Consider the following 17,241-nt stretch of genomic DNA (forward strand, 5'->3'; position numbering starts at 1 on the left):
TAAAAGGGTGATTTTTATGTTGTATGAATTATACCTCAATAGGCTATGATAAAAAATTAGGAAATACAGAATATATAGGCTTATTTCTCCATTTTTTCTTAACAAAATGTAGCATATTATATATACTTTTTTGAACTCTGCTTTTTTTCACTTAACAATATATCTTGAGGGCCGGCCCTGTGGCTTAGCGGTTAAGTGCGCGAGCTCCACTGCTGGTGGCAAGGGTTCGGATCCCGGGCGCGCACCAACGCACCGCTTCTCTGGCCATGCTGAGGCCGCGTCCCACATACAGCAACTAGAAGGATGTACAGCTATGACATACAACTATCTACTGGGGCTTTGGGGGAAAAATAAATAAAATAAAATTATAAAAAAAAACACAATATATCTTGGTATTCACTTCATATTAGTACACAGAATTCCTCTTCATTCTCTTTTATGGCTATGTAGTACTCAATAATTTAGCTGTACTATCTTTAATTCAACAAGTTTCCTATGTAGGTGGCATTTGGGTTGTTTCCAATATTTTGCTATTAAAAATAATGCCACAATTAACAACCTTGTGCATTTGTTGTTTCATTTTTTGCAGATGTATCCTCAGGGTAACTCTGTATAAAACAGATTACTGCGACAAGGGCTAAATGCATATGAATACATAATTTTGTTAAATATTGCCAAATTTTCCCTCCATAGTGTTTCTTCCATTTTGTGCTTCCAACAGCAATGTAAGAAAGTACCTATTTTCTTTACAGCTTCATTAATAGGATAGGTTGTCAACTTTTTGAATTTTTGTCAATTAACGGGTAAGAAACAGTATCTCAGTGTAGTTTCAATTCGAATTCTAAGTGAAATTGAGCATCTTTTGATATGTTTAAGGATCTTTTGATGCCTTTTTTTTAATGAACTGCCATGTACTTTGCCCATTTTTCTATGAGGTTTTTGGTCTTATTTCTCTAGATTTTTACAGAGCTCTTTACGTATTTTAGCTGTTGACTATAACTATCACCTAAACTGGTGAGTCTCAGACCACTTGTCCGTACCTGAACACCAAAGTTTTTTTTTGTGTGTGTGAGCAAGATCAGCCCTGAGCTAACATCTGCCAATCCTCCTCTTTTTGCTGAGGAAGACTGGCCCTGAGCTAACATCCGGGTGATCTTCCTCCACTTTATGTGGGACGCCGCCAGAGCGTGGCCTCACAAGCGCTGCGTCTGTGCGCGCCCAGGATCGGAACTTGGCAGAGCGCCCACACTTAACTGCTAAGCCACTGGTGGGCCCTGAGCTCCAAATTTGTATATCCAACTATCTACTTGACATTTCCATTTAGATACCCAATAGGCTCTTAGATTTACCATGGCAAAAAACAAATCCCCATCTCAAAAAATTATATCCAAACGCCTGACCATTTTTCCATATCTCCTCTGGTATAACCCTGGACCAAACCACCATTTATCTCCCTGACTATGGCAGCACCTCCTAACCAGCCTCCCCACTTCCATCTTTACCTCTCCTCTCCCCATAATCCATTTTCCAAATAGCGACCAAGGTGATCTCTTCAAAAGTGTAAATGGAATCCTGTAGCTCTTTGATTTAAAACTCTCCAATGGGGGCCGGCCCGGTGGCGCAAGCGGTTAAGTGCGCGCGCTCCGCTGCGGCGGCCTGGGGTTCGCTGGTTCGGATCCCGGGCGCGCACCGACGCACTGCTTGGTAAGCCATGCTGTGGCGGCGTCCCATATAAAGTGGAGGAAGATAGGCACCGATGTTAGCCCAGGGCCGTCTTCCTCAGCAAAAAAGGAGGAGGATTGGCAGATGTTAGCTCAGGGCTGATCTCCTCACAAAAAAAAAAAAAAAAAAAAAAACTCTCCAATGGCTTCCCATAGTAGATGGAATAAAACAGAATATAATTCAATCTCCTGCTGTGGCTTCAATGTCTTAAAGGATTTGACCTTGCCTACCTCTCCAGTTGTCTCCCACCACTCTGGGCCTCGTTCACCTTGCTCCAGTCATCATGGCTTTCTTTTGCCTTTTGAACACGCCAGGCTTGTCATGCTGTTAGGACTTTTACAAGTTTCTCCTCTTTTTGCATGAATATTCTTTCCCTTACGTCCTTCCATGGCTGCCTCCATCTTCCCACTCAGGTCTCAGCCGAAGTAGCCCCACCCCGATCCTCCATTGCTCTAGTTAATTTTATTCAAAGCTTTTCTCAAAAACAGTTGCTGCTCTGGACATCTTAGTTATATGAGCAAACAAATTCCCTTTATTTTCTGAAACCAGTCTGAGGTTTTTTATTCCCTTGCAACAAAAATAATTCTAGTTAAGAGCCAGTCCTGATGGCCTAGCAGTTACAGTTAGGGCGCTCTGCTTTGGCAGCCCGACTTTGGTTCCTGGTTGCAGAACCATACCACTTGTCTATCAGTAGCCATGCTGCAGTGGCAGCTCACGCAGAAGAACTAGAAGAATTTACAACTATACACAGCTATGTACTGGGGCTTTTGAGGGGGAAGAAAAAGGAGGAAGTTTGGCAACAAATATTAGTATAGGGCGAATCTTACTCTGCAAAAAAAAAAAAAGAATCTATAAAAAAATACTAATAATTCTAGTTAATATATTTATAGGACTTTATCAACAATAAAAGTAGCACTTCAAATCAGTGGGGAAATAATGATTTGGGAACAACTGCCTATCCATCTGAAAGAACAGTTGGATCCTCAACCTCATACCAAATAAAAAGTTATTTCTTGTAGATTAAAAAGCTAAACATGAAAAACCAAAACTACAAAAATATTGGGAAAACTATTGAGAATACATTTATGATTTTTGGGGTGAGAAAGGCCTTCTTGGACAAGAAGAAAAATTCAGAAGCTATAAAAAAATGAATAATAGGGGCTGGCCCAGTGGCATAGCGGTTAAGTTCGTATGCTCTGCTTCAGCAGCCCGGGGTTCGCAGGTTCGGATCCCGGGTGCGGACCTACGCACCGCTCATCAAGCCATGCTGTGGCAGCGTCCCATTTACAAAATACAGGAAGATGGGCACAGATGGTAGCTCAGGTCCAACCTTCCTCAGCAAAAAGAGGAAGATTGGCAATGGATGTTAGCTCATGGCCAATCTTCCTCACACACACACAAAAAAAGATGAATAAGTCGACAATTAAAATTTGAAACTTCTATAAATAAATAACACTATTAATGTGATTAAAATTAAAAGACAAATAACAAACTGGAAGAAAATATACCATATATAACATACAAAAGATTAATATTCAGAATATGTTAAGAGTTCCTACAAACCAGTAATAAAAGACAACCAGTAACAAATGGGCAAAAGATATATAAGACTCATTGTAGAAGAAATACAAACAACTAATAAAAATATGAAAAGATTCCTAACCTCACTGATATTCAGGGAAATGCTTATTCAAATGACGTTAATATATAATCTTTTGCCCATCAGATTGGCAGACATAAAGAAGATTGATAAAAGCCAAAATTGCAAGAATGTGCAGAAATGAATATGTTCATACTCTCTTGGTAGGAATATACACTAATGTGATACTTTTTGAGAGTAATTTGTCAGTATCTATTATAATGAAAAAATGTTCATGACCTTTGATTTAGTAATTCCAAGTGGGTAGGTAAATCTCCTAGAAAACTACTCATATAAATGCCTAAAGAGGCATGCACGTTCCTTGCAGCATTGTTTATAAATAACAAAAAATTGTAATTAACCTAACCATTTACCAAAATGGAAAACTCTATGGGAGTTAAAAAGAATGAAGTAGAGTTATATGTACTGACTATATTATTAAGGAAAAAAGCAAGTTCAGAATAATATGTGCAGGGGCCAGCCCTGTGGCGTAGTGGTTAAGTTTGGCACACTCTGCTTCAGCAGCCTGGGTTCACGGGTTCGAATCCTGGGCACAGACCTACACCACTCGTCTGCCATGCTGTGTAGACGAAGATTGGCAAAGATGTTAGCTCAGGGCGAATCTTCCTCAAGCAAAAAGGGGAAGATTGGCAACAGATGTTAGCTCAGGGCCAATCTTCCTCAACAACAACAACAACAATAAAAAAGAATAATATGTACGATATGATCTTATCTATGCGAGGAACAGAAACATGCATATTTCTACATGTTCATAGATGCACAGGAAAATGTCTACAAAGATTCATACAAAGCTGACACTAGTAGTCTACCCTGGGAACGGGTGTGGGGTTTTGTGTGTGTGTGTGGTGGGGAGGAGAGGTTGAGGGGGTACTTTTCCTTTATCTGTATTTTTAAAAGATTTAGAACTAGAATTTTACTGGAGTAATTTGAAAAAAAAAAAGAAATATAAGGGAGGTTAACTTTTGGAGATATCGCTGAAAATTCTGAAAATGAATTCAGTTGATAATGATATGGCAGTGTAGGGGTATTGGCTGATATCTGATAGATACGGTTAGCCAGCACTGACAGCAAAAAAGCATACACTTGCAGTCAGACAGACTTGGATTTGAATTCTGATTCTTCCATTCATTGTGTACCTCGGGCCTGTAATTTAACCTCTCTGAGCTCTGGGATAATAAATGGAGTCTACTTCATAGGGCTGTTATGAGGATAGAGGCAATTATACAGGTAAGCTTTCTAGCACATAGTAGGTGCTCAGTTAAGTGGTATTACTTTTAGTAGTAATGGTTAAATTAATGGTCTGTAAACCAATGAAAAGTGAGAAGCTGATGAATGGTGACCAAATAGAATTGAATCACACAGATTTAATTTGTAGACTGTAGATCTCAACAAGGATTCCTCGTTATTTGCTCTAAATACTCCTAGTGTTATTCATTTGTTCATCCATTCATTCACTCATTCATTCAATCAGTATTTACTGAGAACTTCCTATGTTAGGCACTAGAAATACAACGTTAGATATAAATGACTCTGGCTTTATTTTCTTATTTTCTTTTATTTATTTTCTTATTTATTATCTTCCCCGCAACGGGAGAAAGAGACACATACCTAGTTGGCAATGAACATAGCATGGGAGTTACGCATATGAGCACTGGACGCAGACAATCCGGCTCTGACTTCCATCTCTATCACTTACTAGCTCTGTGACCTTGGATGACTTATTTACCTTTGGTTCCATCATCTACAAAATGGGTTGACAACAGTCCTCCCCTCCATAACCCCATCATAAGATTCTTAAGAGGATTAAATGAGTCAATACAAGGGTAAAGTACTTTGCCCAGTGCCTGGCACATGGTGTACACTGGTCAACGTCAGTCATGTTTATTTCCAGGCAATTACGCCACTGTGTGGTGGAGGATATAACAGGGCAATTCCAAGAGAAGGCAGCACCCACCAGATGTAAAGATTCTTGTCTATCTAGCAAACTACATATATTAAGCAATAATGAATCCCTCTTTGTATTATTAATCAACAGCTGGAATAGAACTGGAATAAGAACTTCTAATCAGCATGAGATAAGCAATGTGACATAATTTCTGTCCAAAGCAAAAAAACTTGACATTTTAGCCTGGGGACCTTATCTAGTGTAAATGGGACAGTTCCGTTAAGCTCTGAAAATATGTATTGGACATTTCTGCCCTGGATCTCTAGGAATACCTTCACAGACTGACTTCTAAGGTCCAGGGACCCCTCATCCCCAAGATGGAAACTGCTCATCTAGGAAAAAAGGAGGGAAAGGTGAGCAGGAGAGGAGGAAACAGACATTTACAGAGCAACCATCATGTGTTAGGGGTTGGGTCCTTTATCTCTTTAGCCCTCCTGATGCACTGCCAGTCTGGTCTATCATCCCCATTTTAGAGATAAGTAAACAGGGGCTCAAAGAGGTTAAATAATGTGTTCTGGGTCAACAGCTAATTTGTGCCAGAATTTCCAAGGCTTCTGATTCTAAGCCTGGAGCTCTTTCCTGGATATTGACCTACAGCTCGTGAGAGTATGAGAGAAGGCACCCTTCTGTTTGGGGCACTCTCCCATATGTTTCTCACTTGGGAGAGGGATGGAGCAAGGATGGATTGGAACAATGATCACTGATCACTGTCTTCCCACTCCAGGTCTCAGGAGGGGAAGATACCCGCTCGTGGCCAATTGGACCAGGTGATAATTGGAGAGAAAGGGACCAGCTTGGGGTATTATGGCTGAAGATATAATGCTGTCTGTCTCTGCTGGGTTCTTCCTGGGAACCCATATCCAGAAAGCTAGCACCCAGGTTGGGACTTGCCAAGTCTCCATGTGCCTGGAAGCAGACAGGGCCCCTGGGGGAGAGTTCCTGATTCTTGCCCTTTCCCCTAACCTGCACCAAAGCCATCCCTTTTTGAAGGCCAGAGAAGTATGGTGCCCTGGCCCTACTCCTTGGTCCCTTCCTGCCCTTGAGAATCTGGAGGAACCCCAACACTACTGAGTACTATCAGCTGAACCTCAAGTTGGGACACCTGGTCTGATAGCCATGTCTGTACTTACAGAAACCACAGACAGAATTTTGAAATGGAATTTTTCCAGGAAAATTTGGTTTATCTACTCTGGGCCTATTGTCCACCTTTTGGGTTGTTGTAAGGAGTAAAATGAAATAATATATATGGGAAAGCACCTAGTAAACTTTAAAATGCAGCAAACTATTACTGTCATTAGTATTACAGAATACTCTATGAAAAGGACTGCAAAGATGGTCTCGTCTATTACCCCAATTGTAGTAGGAATCCCTTCTACAGCACCTCTGACCAATTGCCAGCCAGATCTACCTGCACATTTGCAGTGACAGGGAGCTCACTCCCTGAAGGATAGCCCCTTCTCTCTCTGGTTAGCTCTGATTGAGAAAAAGGTTTCTTAGATTGAGTTAAAGTCTGTCATGCTGCAATCTCTAGGCATACAGCACATTTGTACCCACTGGACTCCAGGATTTGAGGACAGTCTTCGCAGCCCAAGTCATCTTTTTTTCCCCAGAGTAACTTTCTCTGATATCTCCATGTACTTTGCACAGAATAATTTTCAGATTCTTCATTCCCTGGGGCTCCACCCACTCCAGCTGGTGAGTGTCCCCTTGCAAATAAATGGTGCCTAGAACAAACACAGCCAACACTGATATGACCCCGATCAGGGCAAAGTGCAGGGGAGGCATCACCTTTTATAATCTACACTCTGTGACTCTATTAATGAAGCACAAAAGGAGTGTTTTCCAGCAGCTGCACTGAATTTGCTCATTTTAAGCTGTCATCAGCCAATACCACTAAATCTTTCTCACTTAAACTACATCAAAGTTTGTGCTTCCCAGATTTAGAATTAGTTTAAATTGACCCAAGTTAAGAAATATCACTTGCCAGCACCCTAAAAGGTAGGTTTTTAGGTGCCCTCCTTAATCACCTTCCCCCATCTCCCTGCTCCAGGAACCACTGTCATGACTTCTGTGTTATCTTCCTATCTTTACAATTTGCCAACTATGTAGGCGTAATTAGTTTTGCCTGTTTTGTAACTTTATATAAATGGAATCACATTATTTTATAATTATTTTATAAATTTATAAAATTATTTATAAATAATTTATAAATTATTTTATAATTTGCTTTGTTCTCTCAAAACTGTTTCTCAGATTCACTGGTGTTGAATATATAGCTGTAGTCTGTTCATTTTCATTGCTGTAGAGTATTCCATTATATTAATATTTTAAAATTTATTTATCTGTTCTACTGCTGATGAACATTTGGGTTAGTTATTTATTGTATTATGCCACTATGAATATTCTTGTATGTGTCTCCTGGGGCACATGTGCAATGTAATTGATAAGTAATTATTTCAGGTGTTTAAATCTTATCTCCCAATTTCCTTCAGAACATAAGAGTCATGTCTTTTACACAATAAAGGCTTTGAGCATGCATGAGTTTTCTTTAAAATATATACCTAGGGGTGGAATTGCTGGATCTTAGGGTTTACCTAAAAATATGAAAATGTACATAACTCTTGCATGCTCCTATCTGATTTCAAAATTGCTTTTCCAACCACCTCCATGGCATGAGGAGCTCTAGGTGTCCAAACAGCAGCCTGACCATTTCTGTGTGACCTTGATTTTGACCCTGGCTTCAAGCCCCAGATTATCAACGGCAATAAACGTGCCTCTTTCTCACTGGAAAGAATCCCTTCTGTAGAGGATATCAACATCTATTATCTTTATGGCCCCTGCCTCGGGTTAGTCATCAGAAGACAGAGGATTGCACTGGGATACCCTATCTTGGACAAAGATCTCCCTGCTAAGCACTGATTTGCTCACCTAGGAAAGTCATTTATGAGGGGGAAGTCATTTATTGGCGAGGGGAGTAAACGACCCTGTTTGCTCTCTCAAAGGCACACCAGCCATCAAAGGATATTAACTGCTCAAAACACTCAAGTCTGTATATAGGTCCTCCCCGAATGTTAGCAGGATTTGAGGCAAAAGTACAAATAGATGGCACATGTCTACCTAAATTATTTTAAAGTATAAATCATTCCAACTAACTGTTAACCTTAATATACTCTATTCTTCTACCTTGACAAATATTCATCTTTAATGATGTGGAAGACCAGGTTCAAATTTAGAATTCCTGGATTCCTTGGATTTATGCACTGGAATGAGGTGGGGAGGGGAGCACCGCCTTCGTTGCACAGCCCACCTGCCTTCTTTTCCCACCTCTGTCTTGTACTAGGGATCTGTGGACACAGCAGCTCAAATGTCCAACTGCTGTGCCATCTCCAAACACAGCTGCCTCTTAGCCACTTTTAGGGATGACCAGACTCTGCCCTAGACAGATTGGACCTGGGGAAGAGGCTACAGCCTCCAGCCATTGGAGGAGGGAATTCTGCAGCCAGGGGTCCCCACAACTTGGTCTTGAAGGAGGGGCACAGGCACCAGGTGGTCATGTTGTCCCCTGGATCCTCTGGACTAATCATCTTGTGGGGGGAGTGTGGCCAGAGTGGGGATAGAGGGGAGCCTCTGACGATGGGGCCTAGGGCAGGCTCTCTTGCGCAGGTCTAAGGGCAGTACTGTCTGCAGATCACCTCTTCTCTTCCCTCATGAGGACAGGGATTGTGTCTGGCTGTATCCCCAGTATCTATCACAGTGCCTGGCACCTAAAGTCACATCGTACATACATAGGTGATGAATGGAAAGTACGCCGGAAACAGTTCCTCGCATTTTACCTCATTTAAACTTTTCCTAGCCATTAAACAGACGAAGGCTGTGAGGCTCAAAGAGGTTAAGTGACTCGCCCAAGGCCACACAGCTAGAAGAGCCAGAGGCTGGGTTTGCACTCACTTCACCAGCTGGCCTCCTCTCTCTCGCCCTTCTTTTTATTATCATTTTCTTTGCCTCTGTGCTGGGGTTGAGGACTGAGAGCCTCTCCTCTAAGAGGCCGGGCCTTCCCCGCCGCCCCTCCTCCTCTCTCCCCCAACCCTCTCCCTCCTCCCCTAGTCAACCTCGCCCCGGCTCCCTAGAGCCGACAGGCAGCTGCGCTCCTCCTCTAGCCTCTCCTCCCTTCGCGAAGCCCCGCCCCTCCCCTCAGGGCGACGTCACGTGCCGCCCCATCCCCCCGCGCCTGCGCACTGTTTATTTCCCGCTGTCAGGATGAGGAGGCGGAGGTCGGCGCTCGGGTTCGTCTCTGCCCGCGGCTGTGGCGGCGCCGGCGGCTCCAGCCTTAGCGGTTCCTCCCTGGGCGGCGGCGGCGGCGGCTCGGTCGACGCCTCCTCCGCCAGCTGAGCCCGTGGGAGCTCGGGACGCCGCTTCCCCGCCCATCCCCGCTCCCCGAGGCTGGCCGCCTGGCCATGGCGCAGCCGGGCCCGGCTCCTCAGCCTGACGGTGAGGCGCCCACCATGGCAGGCGTCGCGGGCGCGGCCTGCCCGGCGCCGGCGTCGCGGGGGAACCTCCGGGCGGCGAGAAGGGCGCGCGCAGGCCCGGGGGGTGACCCCGCCGGGCGGAGGCGGGAGCGCGCGGGTTCCGGCGCCGGCTGCGCGCGAGGGCGGCGCGGGGGCCTGGGCGGCCGTCGCTGGGGAGGGGGCGGGAGGCGCGGGCGGCAGCGATGGCGGGAGGCGGAGGGAAGGGCGTGGGGAGGCTGCGGGGGACCAGGCAGAAGCTGGGAACGTGGAGAGGGAGCTGCCGTGGGTAGTGGGGCGACTGGCACGTGGGTTCTGCCCGTGGGGAGGATGGAAATCGGGAATGTGCTATATTCGTTAAAGAAAAAAATTGGTTAGGTAGTGATGGTGTGTCCCCCCTCATCCATGCCACAGAGCGCTTTGCACCCAGTTTTGTGACATAAAACTAGTTGAGATCAGTAACTGGATTTAGTAGCGTGCCTTGAGAGGCAGTGTGGCTTAATGGGAAGTGCTGGGGCCTGGGAGTCTAAAGGACCTGGATCCTTCATTAACAAGCTCGGGGCAAATTTCTTAGCCTCTCTGAACTTCAGTATTCTCGCTCATGAAAAAAAGGTTAATTCATGCCTTTATATATTATCTGTAAAGATGGCAGCGTGTTTATATGTAAAGTGATTAGTAGTAGTATGGGAGGATTTGGGAATAGTGAGGAACATGGTTTTTGAGACTGCTGAGGTCAAGGAAAGGTGTCTTTTGTAGCACTTACGTTCTTGGAAGGAAAAAGAGCCCCATCCTAAATAATCCAAGTTGGTTGTTAGAGTCCTTCGTGACCTTCTGGGAAGTGGGCTAAACTCTGCTTCAGAGATTGACCACTTCGTTCCAGATTTTACTACCTGGAGGTATGTTTGGAGAGAATATGTGTGGTCTTTGGCAAGGTACTACTGTATCTAGTTGAGAAAGTTTTTTCAGGTGTATTTCTATAATCAGTGTGTGTGCTTAGCATCTTTAAGTGTGAGTGGAAAGTTGGAATATGGTGCTGGGTGCATAGTAGGTACTTGAAAACTTGCCCTTGTCTAGGGTTACCTCTTAAAATAACCTTTCATGAAAACCTTACTTTTTTTTCTTGCCTTTGGGGAACCTGAAACAATGTTATCAGATTTTAAGGCTGGCTGCTTCTTTGGAAGCTGGCCTCAAAGCCTGTTAGCTTCTGGTTTTAGGTTTTGTTGGTTGCCTAAGGAGAGATGTTTAGTACGTGCACTTGAGTTGTATAAGAATCTGCTTGCTGTTTCTGTTTCAGTAGAAGAGGCATTTCTGGGGGTTCTCAAAGAGAGGGAACAGGGATGTTTTTAGGCTATACTTTTAGTTCTCACCTTTTGCATTTGGTATCAGGGAAGAAAACTTTTGCTTTTCCACAAACCCCTCTTTGTTACTGCAGACAGAGGCAGAGTACAGAAAGCTCCAGTGGCTTCTGGTTCTGGTCTGGATTGGTAGGTATGCTTAGCTGGCTGCTATCTTCTCTTGAGTTGTATGGAAACAAATGTCTAGGGCAGCTCAGGTGACATGACAGTCTGGAGTCAGAATTCCCTGCCTCTTTCAAGATGTGAAATGGTCTTCCTTGTAAATTGGGAGAAGTGACTAAGCACTTGAAAGAGGCTAGGAAAAATTAGCTTTAGGAAATCTTGTATTCTTGCTATTCTTAGTACAGGTTTATTCCCAATTTTTCAAATCCTGTGACTCTGGGATGAGATTTAGTTTGCATAGATTGCAGTGTTTATTTTCCATTAGTGTAGTAAATGAGCAGCTACAGCTACTGTTTACAAAAGGAGAGAGAATGTGGTGTATTTGAGTGCTTTGTGTCAGTGTCATCGTAGAAGTTCATCTTGGGGATTTAATTGTTCTCTTTGGCTGAACTTAATATGGATCACTTCTTACCACTTTAGCTTTAAGCACACTTGAATTTCCTAGCCCTGCTGATTTTTTAAAAAAACTATTGTAGGATTCTTTTGAGTCAAACTGACGGTAAAAGATAACTGCTTAGTTTTTCACTTTAATCTTGCTTTTATCCCATTTTAGAAGCACTTGTCTTTTATGTTGTTTTCTTTTCATTTTTTGACATCTTTGTTTTTCACGGAGATATGGTAGATTAACAAAAGAATTGGTTTGTGTGTAAATTAGCAGGATGAAATTAATAATTTTTATTAATTCTCTTTAATTCCTTATTTTGTAAATTTTTGGAAAAAGTTTTTTTTTGATGGTGCATCTTAGTTTACTCGTTTAAAGGTAATTTTAATAGCCAAACAAATTTCACCTGATTATTCTAGTTTACCTTGAGAATTCAAAGACTATATATAATGTAAAAATTTTCAAATTTTAGTATTTTAAATTCTAAGTTAAACTATATGTTAGAAGCATATGCTCTGATTTTACTTCATTTTTTATTTAAAAACACTGTCTTCTAGAAGCCCTCCATTAAAAGTGTGTATATTAAGAAGTAATGTCTTCTCCCATCTCCCGGAACTAATCACTATTAAGTTTTCTGTCCTTGCCTTTTGTCTACAGTTAGACAGACATGCTACCTTTTTCCCCTGAAATGGACGTGCTTTACATAGATAAGTCTGCAACTTGTCTATTTCACTTAATAAATGTTAGCTATAATTATATACTTGTAAATGGTTATGTGGCCTTGTAATGCACTATAAGCACTGTATGGATTATCTCAGGAAATCTTCATGTAACTGAGGTGGGTACTATTATAGTATTATTATTGTTCCTATTTTTTTGATGAGGAAACTGAAGCCCAGAGAAGTTAAAAGTGCCTAGAGTTATATAGCTAGAAGTGGGGGGACCTAGGATTCAAATCCAGGCCATCTGATGCCAGGACCCTCTGGTCTGTTTACTAGATCATGGACTACTTTCCAGGCCAGTGTTATAGATCTGCCTCATTCTTGTTGAAGAGTATTCCGTCACTTGCATGTACCATGCATGATTTATTTGCCTGTTTCTCTATTGATGGACAAGTAGATGGCTATCATTTTTTTCATTATTTTCTAAGCAGTGCTATAATAGATATCCTTGTACATATTTTTGGGTACTCTTGTTTTCACTTCTTTTTTTTTTTTTTTTTTTTATAATTTTATTTATTTATTTATGTTTTCCCCCAAAGCCCCAGTAGATAGTTGTATGTCATAGCTGTGCGTCCTTCTAGTTTCTGTATGTGGGACACAGCCTCAGCATGGCCGGAGAAGCGACGCGTCAGTGTGTGTCCGGGATCCGAACCCAGGCTGCCAGCAGTGGAGCGCGCACACTTAACCGCTAAGCCACGGGGCAGGCCCAGTTTTCACTTCTGTAAGACTACTGAATTAGTCTGAGCTCTGAGTGGTTTAAATTTTAATAGCTATTGCTAGCTTACGCTCAAAAAGGTATCAATTTACATACCTGTCAACAGTAGATGAGAGGATGGGTTTCCCCTACACTCTTACAAGCCCTGGGTAATGTCAGTTATACTAAATTTGTATCTTCTGATGGATAAAAAATGATATTCTTCATTTGACAAATGTTGGCATGCCTAGTCTGTGCCAAGCCCTATGCTAGGCTGCAGGAAATACAATGATGGAACAAAACCAAACCCAGTCCCTGTTCCTAGGTAGTGAATCAGATGGCCATTAATTAGATAATCTCACAGACAAGTATAAAACTGTTTAACAAATATGACTGTGTATTGCTTGCCAGGCACAATTCTAGGTATTTGGAATACATCAGTGGACAATACAGATAATATATAACCTTGACCTAGTGTGGGAGAAATAGATACTAAACAACAAACATAAGCAAATGATAGGGATTGTCAGGTGATAAGTGCTACGGAAAAAAGAAAAAATAGAGCAGAGTAAAAGGAAGGGGGATAGGCTGGTTTTAAATAGGGTGGTCCGAGTAGCCTTATTGAGAAGATGACATTTGAGCAAAGACTTGAAGGAGAGAGAGGAGTTAGCTATGAGGATATCTGGAGGAGGAGTGTGCTAGACAGGGATCAGTTTTTGCAAATGCCTTAAGAAGTGTGTCTGGCATGTTTGAGGAATGGCATGGAGGTCACTGTGGCTGGAATGAAGTTATGGGGGAGAGGTGGGAGAGGAGAGTAGTAGGATTGAGGTGGGAGGTAATGGGGTGGGGGCAGATCTTGTTGAGCCTTACATTATAGCCAAGCATTGTAAAAATTGCCTTTCACTATGGGGAACCATTGAAAAGGTTTTGAGCAAAGGAGCGATGTGATCTGACTTAGGTTTTAAAAAATCACTCTGGCTGCTAGATTGGCAATAGAGTAAAGGGAGGCAAGGGAGGCATTAATCCAGAAAAAAGGTGATGAGGCTTGGACCAGGGTATATTGGTGGAGGTTATATTTTGAGGGTATGGTGAACAAGATTTAGATTAGATGTGGGATGCTAGAGAGGAGTCAAGGATCACTCAGAGGTTTTTGGCCTGAGCAACTGTGAGAGGCACACAATGCTATGAATGCCTATAATTGAGGAGTTGGACCCATGTAGGAAGGCTAGAAAAGGTTTCTGAGGAAATGGTCCTGGAGCTGAGATCCAGTGGGTGAGCAGGAGTCCCTTTCTTGGAAGAAGCAGGATGAGTAAGAGAACTGAAGAAAGGTCAGTGTGCCTGGGTGGAGAGAATGAGGGAGTGTCAAGTAGGTATGGGCTGCCTGAGTGGGCCTTTAGCCTTAGAGCTGTAGAAGAAGCCATTGAAGGGTTTTCAGCGAGTAGATGACATGATAGGTTTTTAATTTGTACTGCCCTGATAGTTAGTGGTTATATATATTTAGTTTTTCTTTTCTTGTGCAGAAAGATTTAATTTTTATGTATATCTGGCCATTCTTCAAAGTTATGGTTTCTGGGTTTCTTGTCTTGCTTAAGAAGACTTCCCCAAGTCCCATGTTTATTTAAAAAAAAACAATAACAAAACCAACAGACCTCTCATTTTCAACACTTTTATAGTTTTGTCTTTATATTTAGTACTTTAAATCATCTGGAATTTATTTATTTTTAAACAGGGAAAGTTTGATATAAAGAATTACTAACTAAACAGGAGATTACCTAACAGAAAAAGAAAACCCTAAAGAATATAGGAATAGCAGATATAAGGAGCAACCACTACCTCTAGGGCTGAGACAGAGCACCCAAAGAAGGAACAGATCTTCAAGAATCCACTCCCAGAACTGAGATCCAGACTTTGTTGGAGAGGGTGCAGCTGTGGCCCTCTGAAGGGTAGTGTGTGAATAATCTGGTGTCCTGGGAGTGTGAGTCCTCTTTAGAGACAGGTTTGAAAAAGGGGGTTGAGCCTGAATGGTGGAAAGCTTTGCTGCCAGCTAAGAAGTTTGGGTTTTTCTGGGTGATGTGCCTAGGCCTATGTGTTTTGATGGAATAATAGTGTGATCCAAACTGCTATAGGAAGCTTGCTCTGGAAGTTATCCAGAGGATAGGGTAATCATAAGGCAGATGGTTCGTTAAGGAGATTGGTTAGGCTGTTGCTGTGGTCCAGGAGAGAAATGATGGGGTTATAACTTATGTCAGTGGGAATGGAGAAGAGGAAATAATAGATGTGAGAAATAATGTGGTGGTAAAAAGCAACTTGCTGAACATTTGGTTGGGGTGCAGGCAGAGAGAAATTGAAGAGGATTCTGAGAATGTAGATGCTGTTTCTCAGTCGATCTAGGCTACCAGTGGGGGTTGTAGTTTTGAGACCTTTGTTTCAGTCAAGTAGATTAAGTTGTTTATACTTACCTGGATTCCTCATTTAACCACAGAACACAGAAGATGATTGGGCTGTTTTCCCAGTTATCCAAAAGATGATATAACCAGTACCATTCTAGATGCACAGGAGAGAAGTTAATTCATGATATATGTTAAATATCTTGGGCATTAGAGCTTAATTCTGTCATGGAACCTGGGTTGAGAAAGGCTGGTAGAGTAATAAGCACAGGATATGATGGGGTCCTTACTCTGGGAAATCTGATGGCGTGGGGAGAGCAGACCATGAGGTGGGTTGCCATTCCTTTGGTTAAGGCTATTAAAATCAAGACAAACTTGATAATTTGCCATTTAATCTCCAAGAGATATTTACTTTCTCTAAACTTCTGCTACATTTATTGTCTGTAAATAAACTACTGCTGCCGCACCCTTCCCATCTAGATCTTATATCCCCAACTTTCTTAGCTACTCTAGAGCAGAGTCTGTCTGAAACTACTGCTCTCTTTCATTTTATTGTGAACCTTGTAAGCCTCTGTAGAGAGTTACAGAAGGCACATTAACAGTTTAGATCCATATCTGTTGCAAAAATTTGTTCTGCATTTATTCCTAACAGATGAAAATCTAGTCTTTCTAGAACACTTCCACTTTTTGTGGTACCTGTATTAGAAAATTATTTATTTTGTTGGGCCCAAATCACTTCGCTACAACTTCTACACCGTGGGTTCTGGCCACTTTAATGAATCAGAATTAGGCTATTTTCTCTTCCACACAAAATGTCTTCAGTTATTTAAAGAGCTTTCTTCCATCTTGGCAGTTCCTCATATGAGAGTTCTATATCCTCTCTGTTCTTTGTGGCTTCCTCTGCTAGGCTAGCCAGATGTTCTAATACCATATAGTTTGCTAGTGCTGCTCTTAAAATGGTGCACCTAAAATTGGCGAAAATATTCCAGACATAGAATCTGTGTGACTTGTGCAAAGAGTGGCTTGTGCAAAGAACAGCGAAAACATTCTTTTTTGATCAAGACCCTCAACTCTCTTTTTAATGTAAACCAACATTCCCGCAATTTATGTTTTAGTTCACTGTGTCATACTAGTTCATAATAAAAGGACAACTATGATTTATTGAGAAGATATATGCCTTGTACTGTGCACTATTTTTTTATTATTATATTTTGAGCATTTACTATAGGCCAGGCACTGTGCTAGGTGCTGGTGATACAGATGTAGAGACAATTTAAAAAAAATTAATAGACTTTATTTTTTAGAGCAGTTTTAGGTTCACAGCAAAATGGAACAGAAAGTACAGAGAGTTTCTGTATACCCCCTCCACTGCCAGACTACCCCACCATCAACATTCCACACCAGTGTGGTACGTTTGTTATAGTTGGTGAACCTAAACGTCATTATCACCCCAAGTCCGTTGTTTACATTAGGGTTTGCTCTGGGTCTTGTACATTCTATGAGTTTGGACAAATGTACAATGACATTTATCCATTGACCATTGTAGTATCGTGCAGAATAGTTTCACTGGGCTGGCCCGGTGGCCCAGTGGTTAAGTGTACGCGCTTCGTTTCAGTGGCCTGGGGTTCGCAGGTTTGGATCCTGGGCGTTCACCGATGCACCGCTTGTTAAGCCATGCTGGGGTGGCATCCCATATAAAGTAGAGGAAGA

The 17,241-nt window shown here is 42.2% G+C and overlaps 1 protein-coding gene across 2 annotated transcripts in view; it reads left to right on the top strand.

The window, feature by feature from the left end:
• The first annotated feature begins 9,614 nt into the window (after positions 1-9,614).
• RABEP1 (rabaptin, RAB GTPase binding effector protein 1) overlaps positions 9,615-17,241 on the top strand; it is a 104,213-nt gene continuing 96,586 nt past the window's right edge. Inside the window, exon 1 of one of the 2 annotated variants that reach the window (XM_058559992.1) lies at positions 9,615-9,815. In XM_058559992.1, the coding sequence (XP_058415975.1) occupies positions 9,782-9,815 (34 nt within the window). In that variant the 5' untranslated portion in view covers positions 9,615-9,781. The remainder of the gene's footprint in view (positions 9,816-17,241) is intronic. The other variant, XM_058559990.1, reaches the window with a different exon arrangement.

Source organism: Diceros bicornis, chromosome 18, assembly GCF_020826845.1.
Source record: "Diceros bicornis minor isolate mBicDic1 chromosome 18, mDicBic1.mat.cur, whole genome shotgun sequence".
Classification (NCBI taxonomy): domain Eukaryota; kingdom Metazoa; phylum Chordata; class Mammalia; order Perissodactyla; family Rhinocerotidae; genus Diceros; species Diceros bicornis.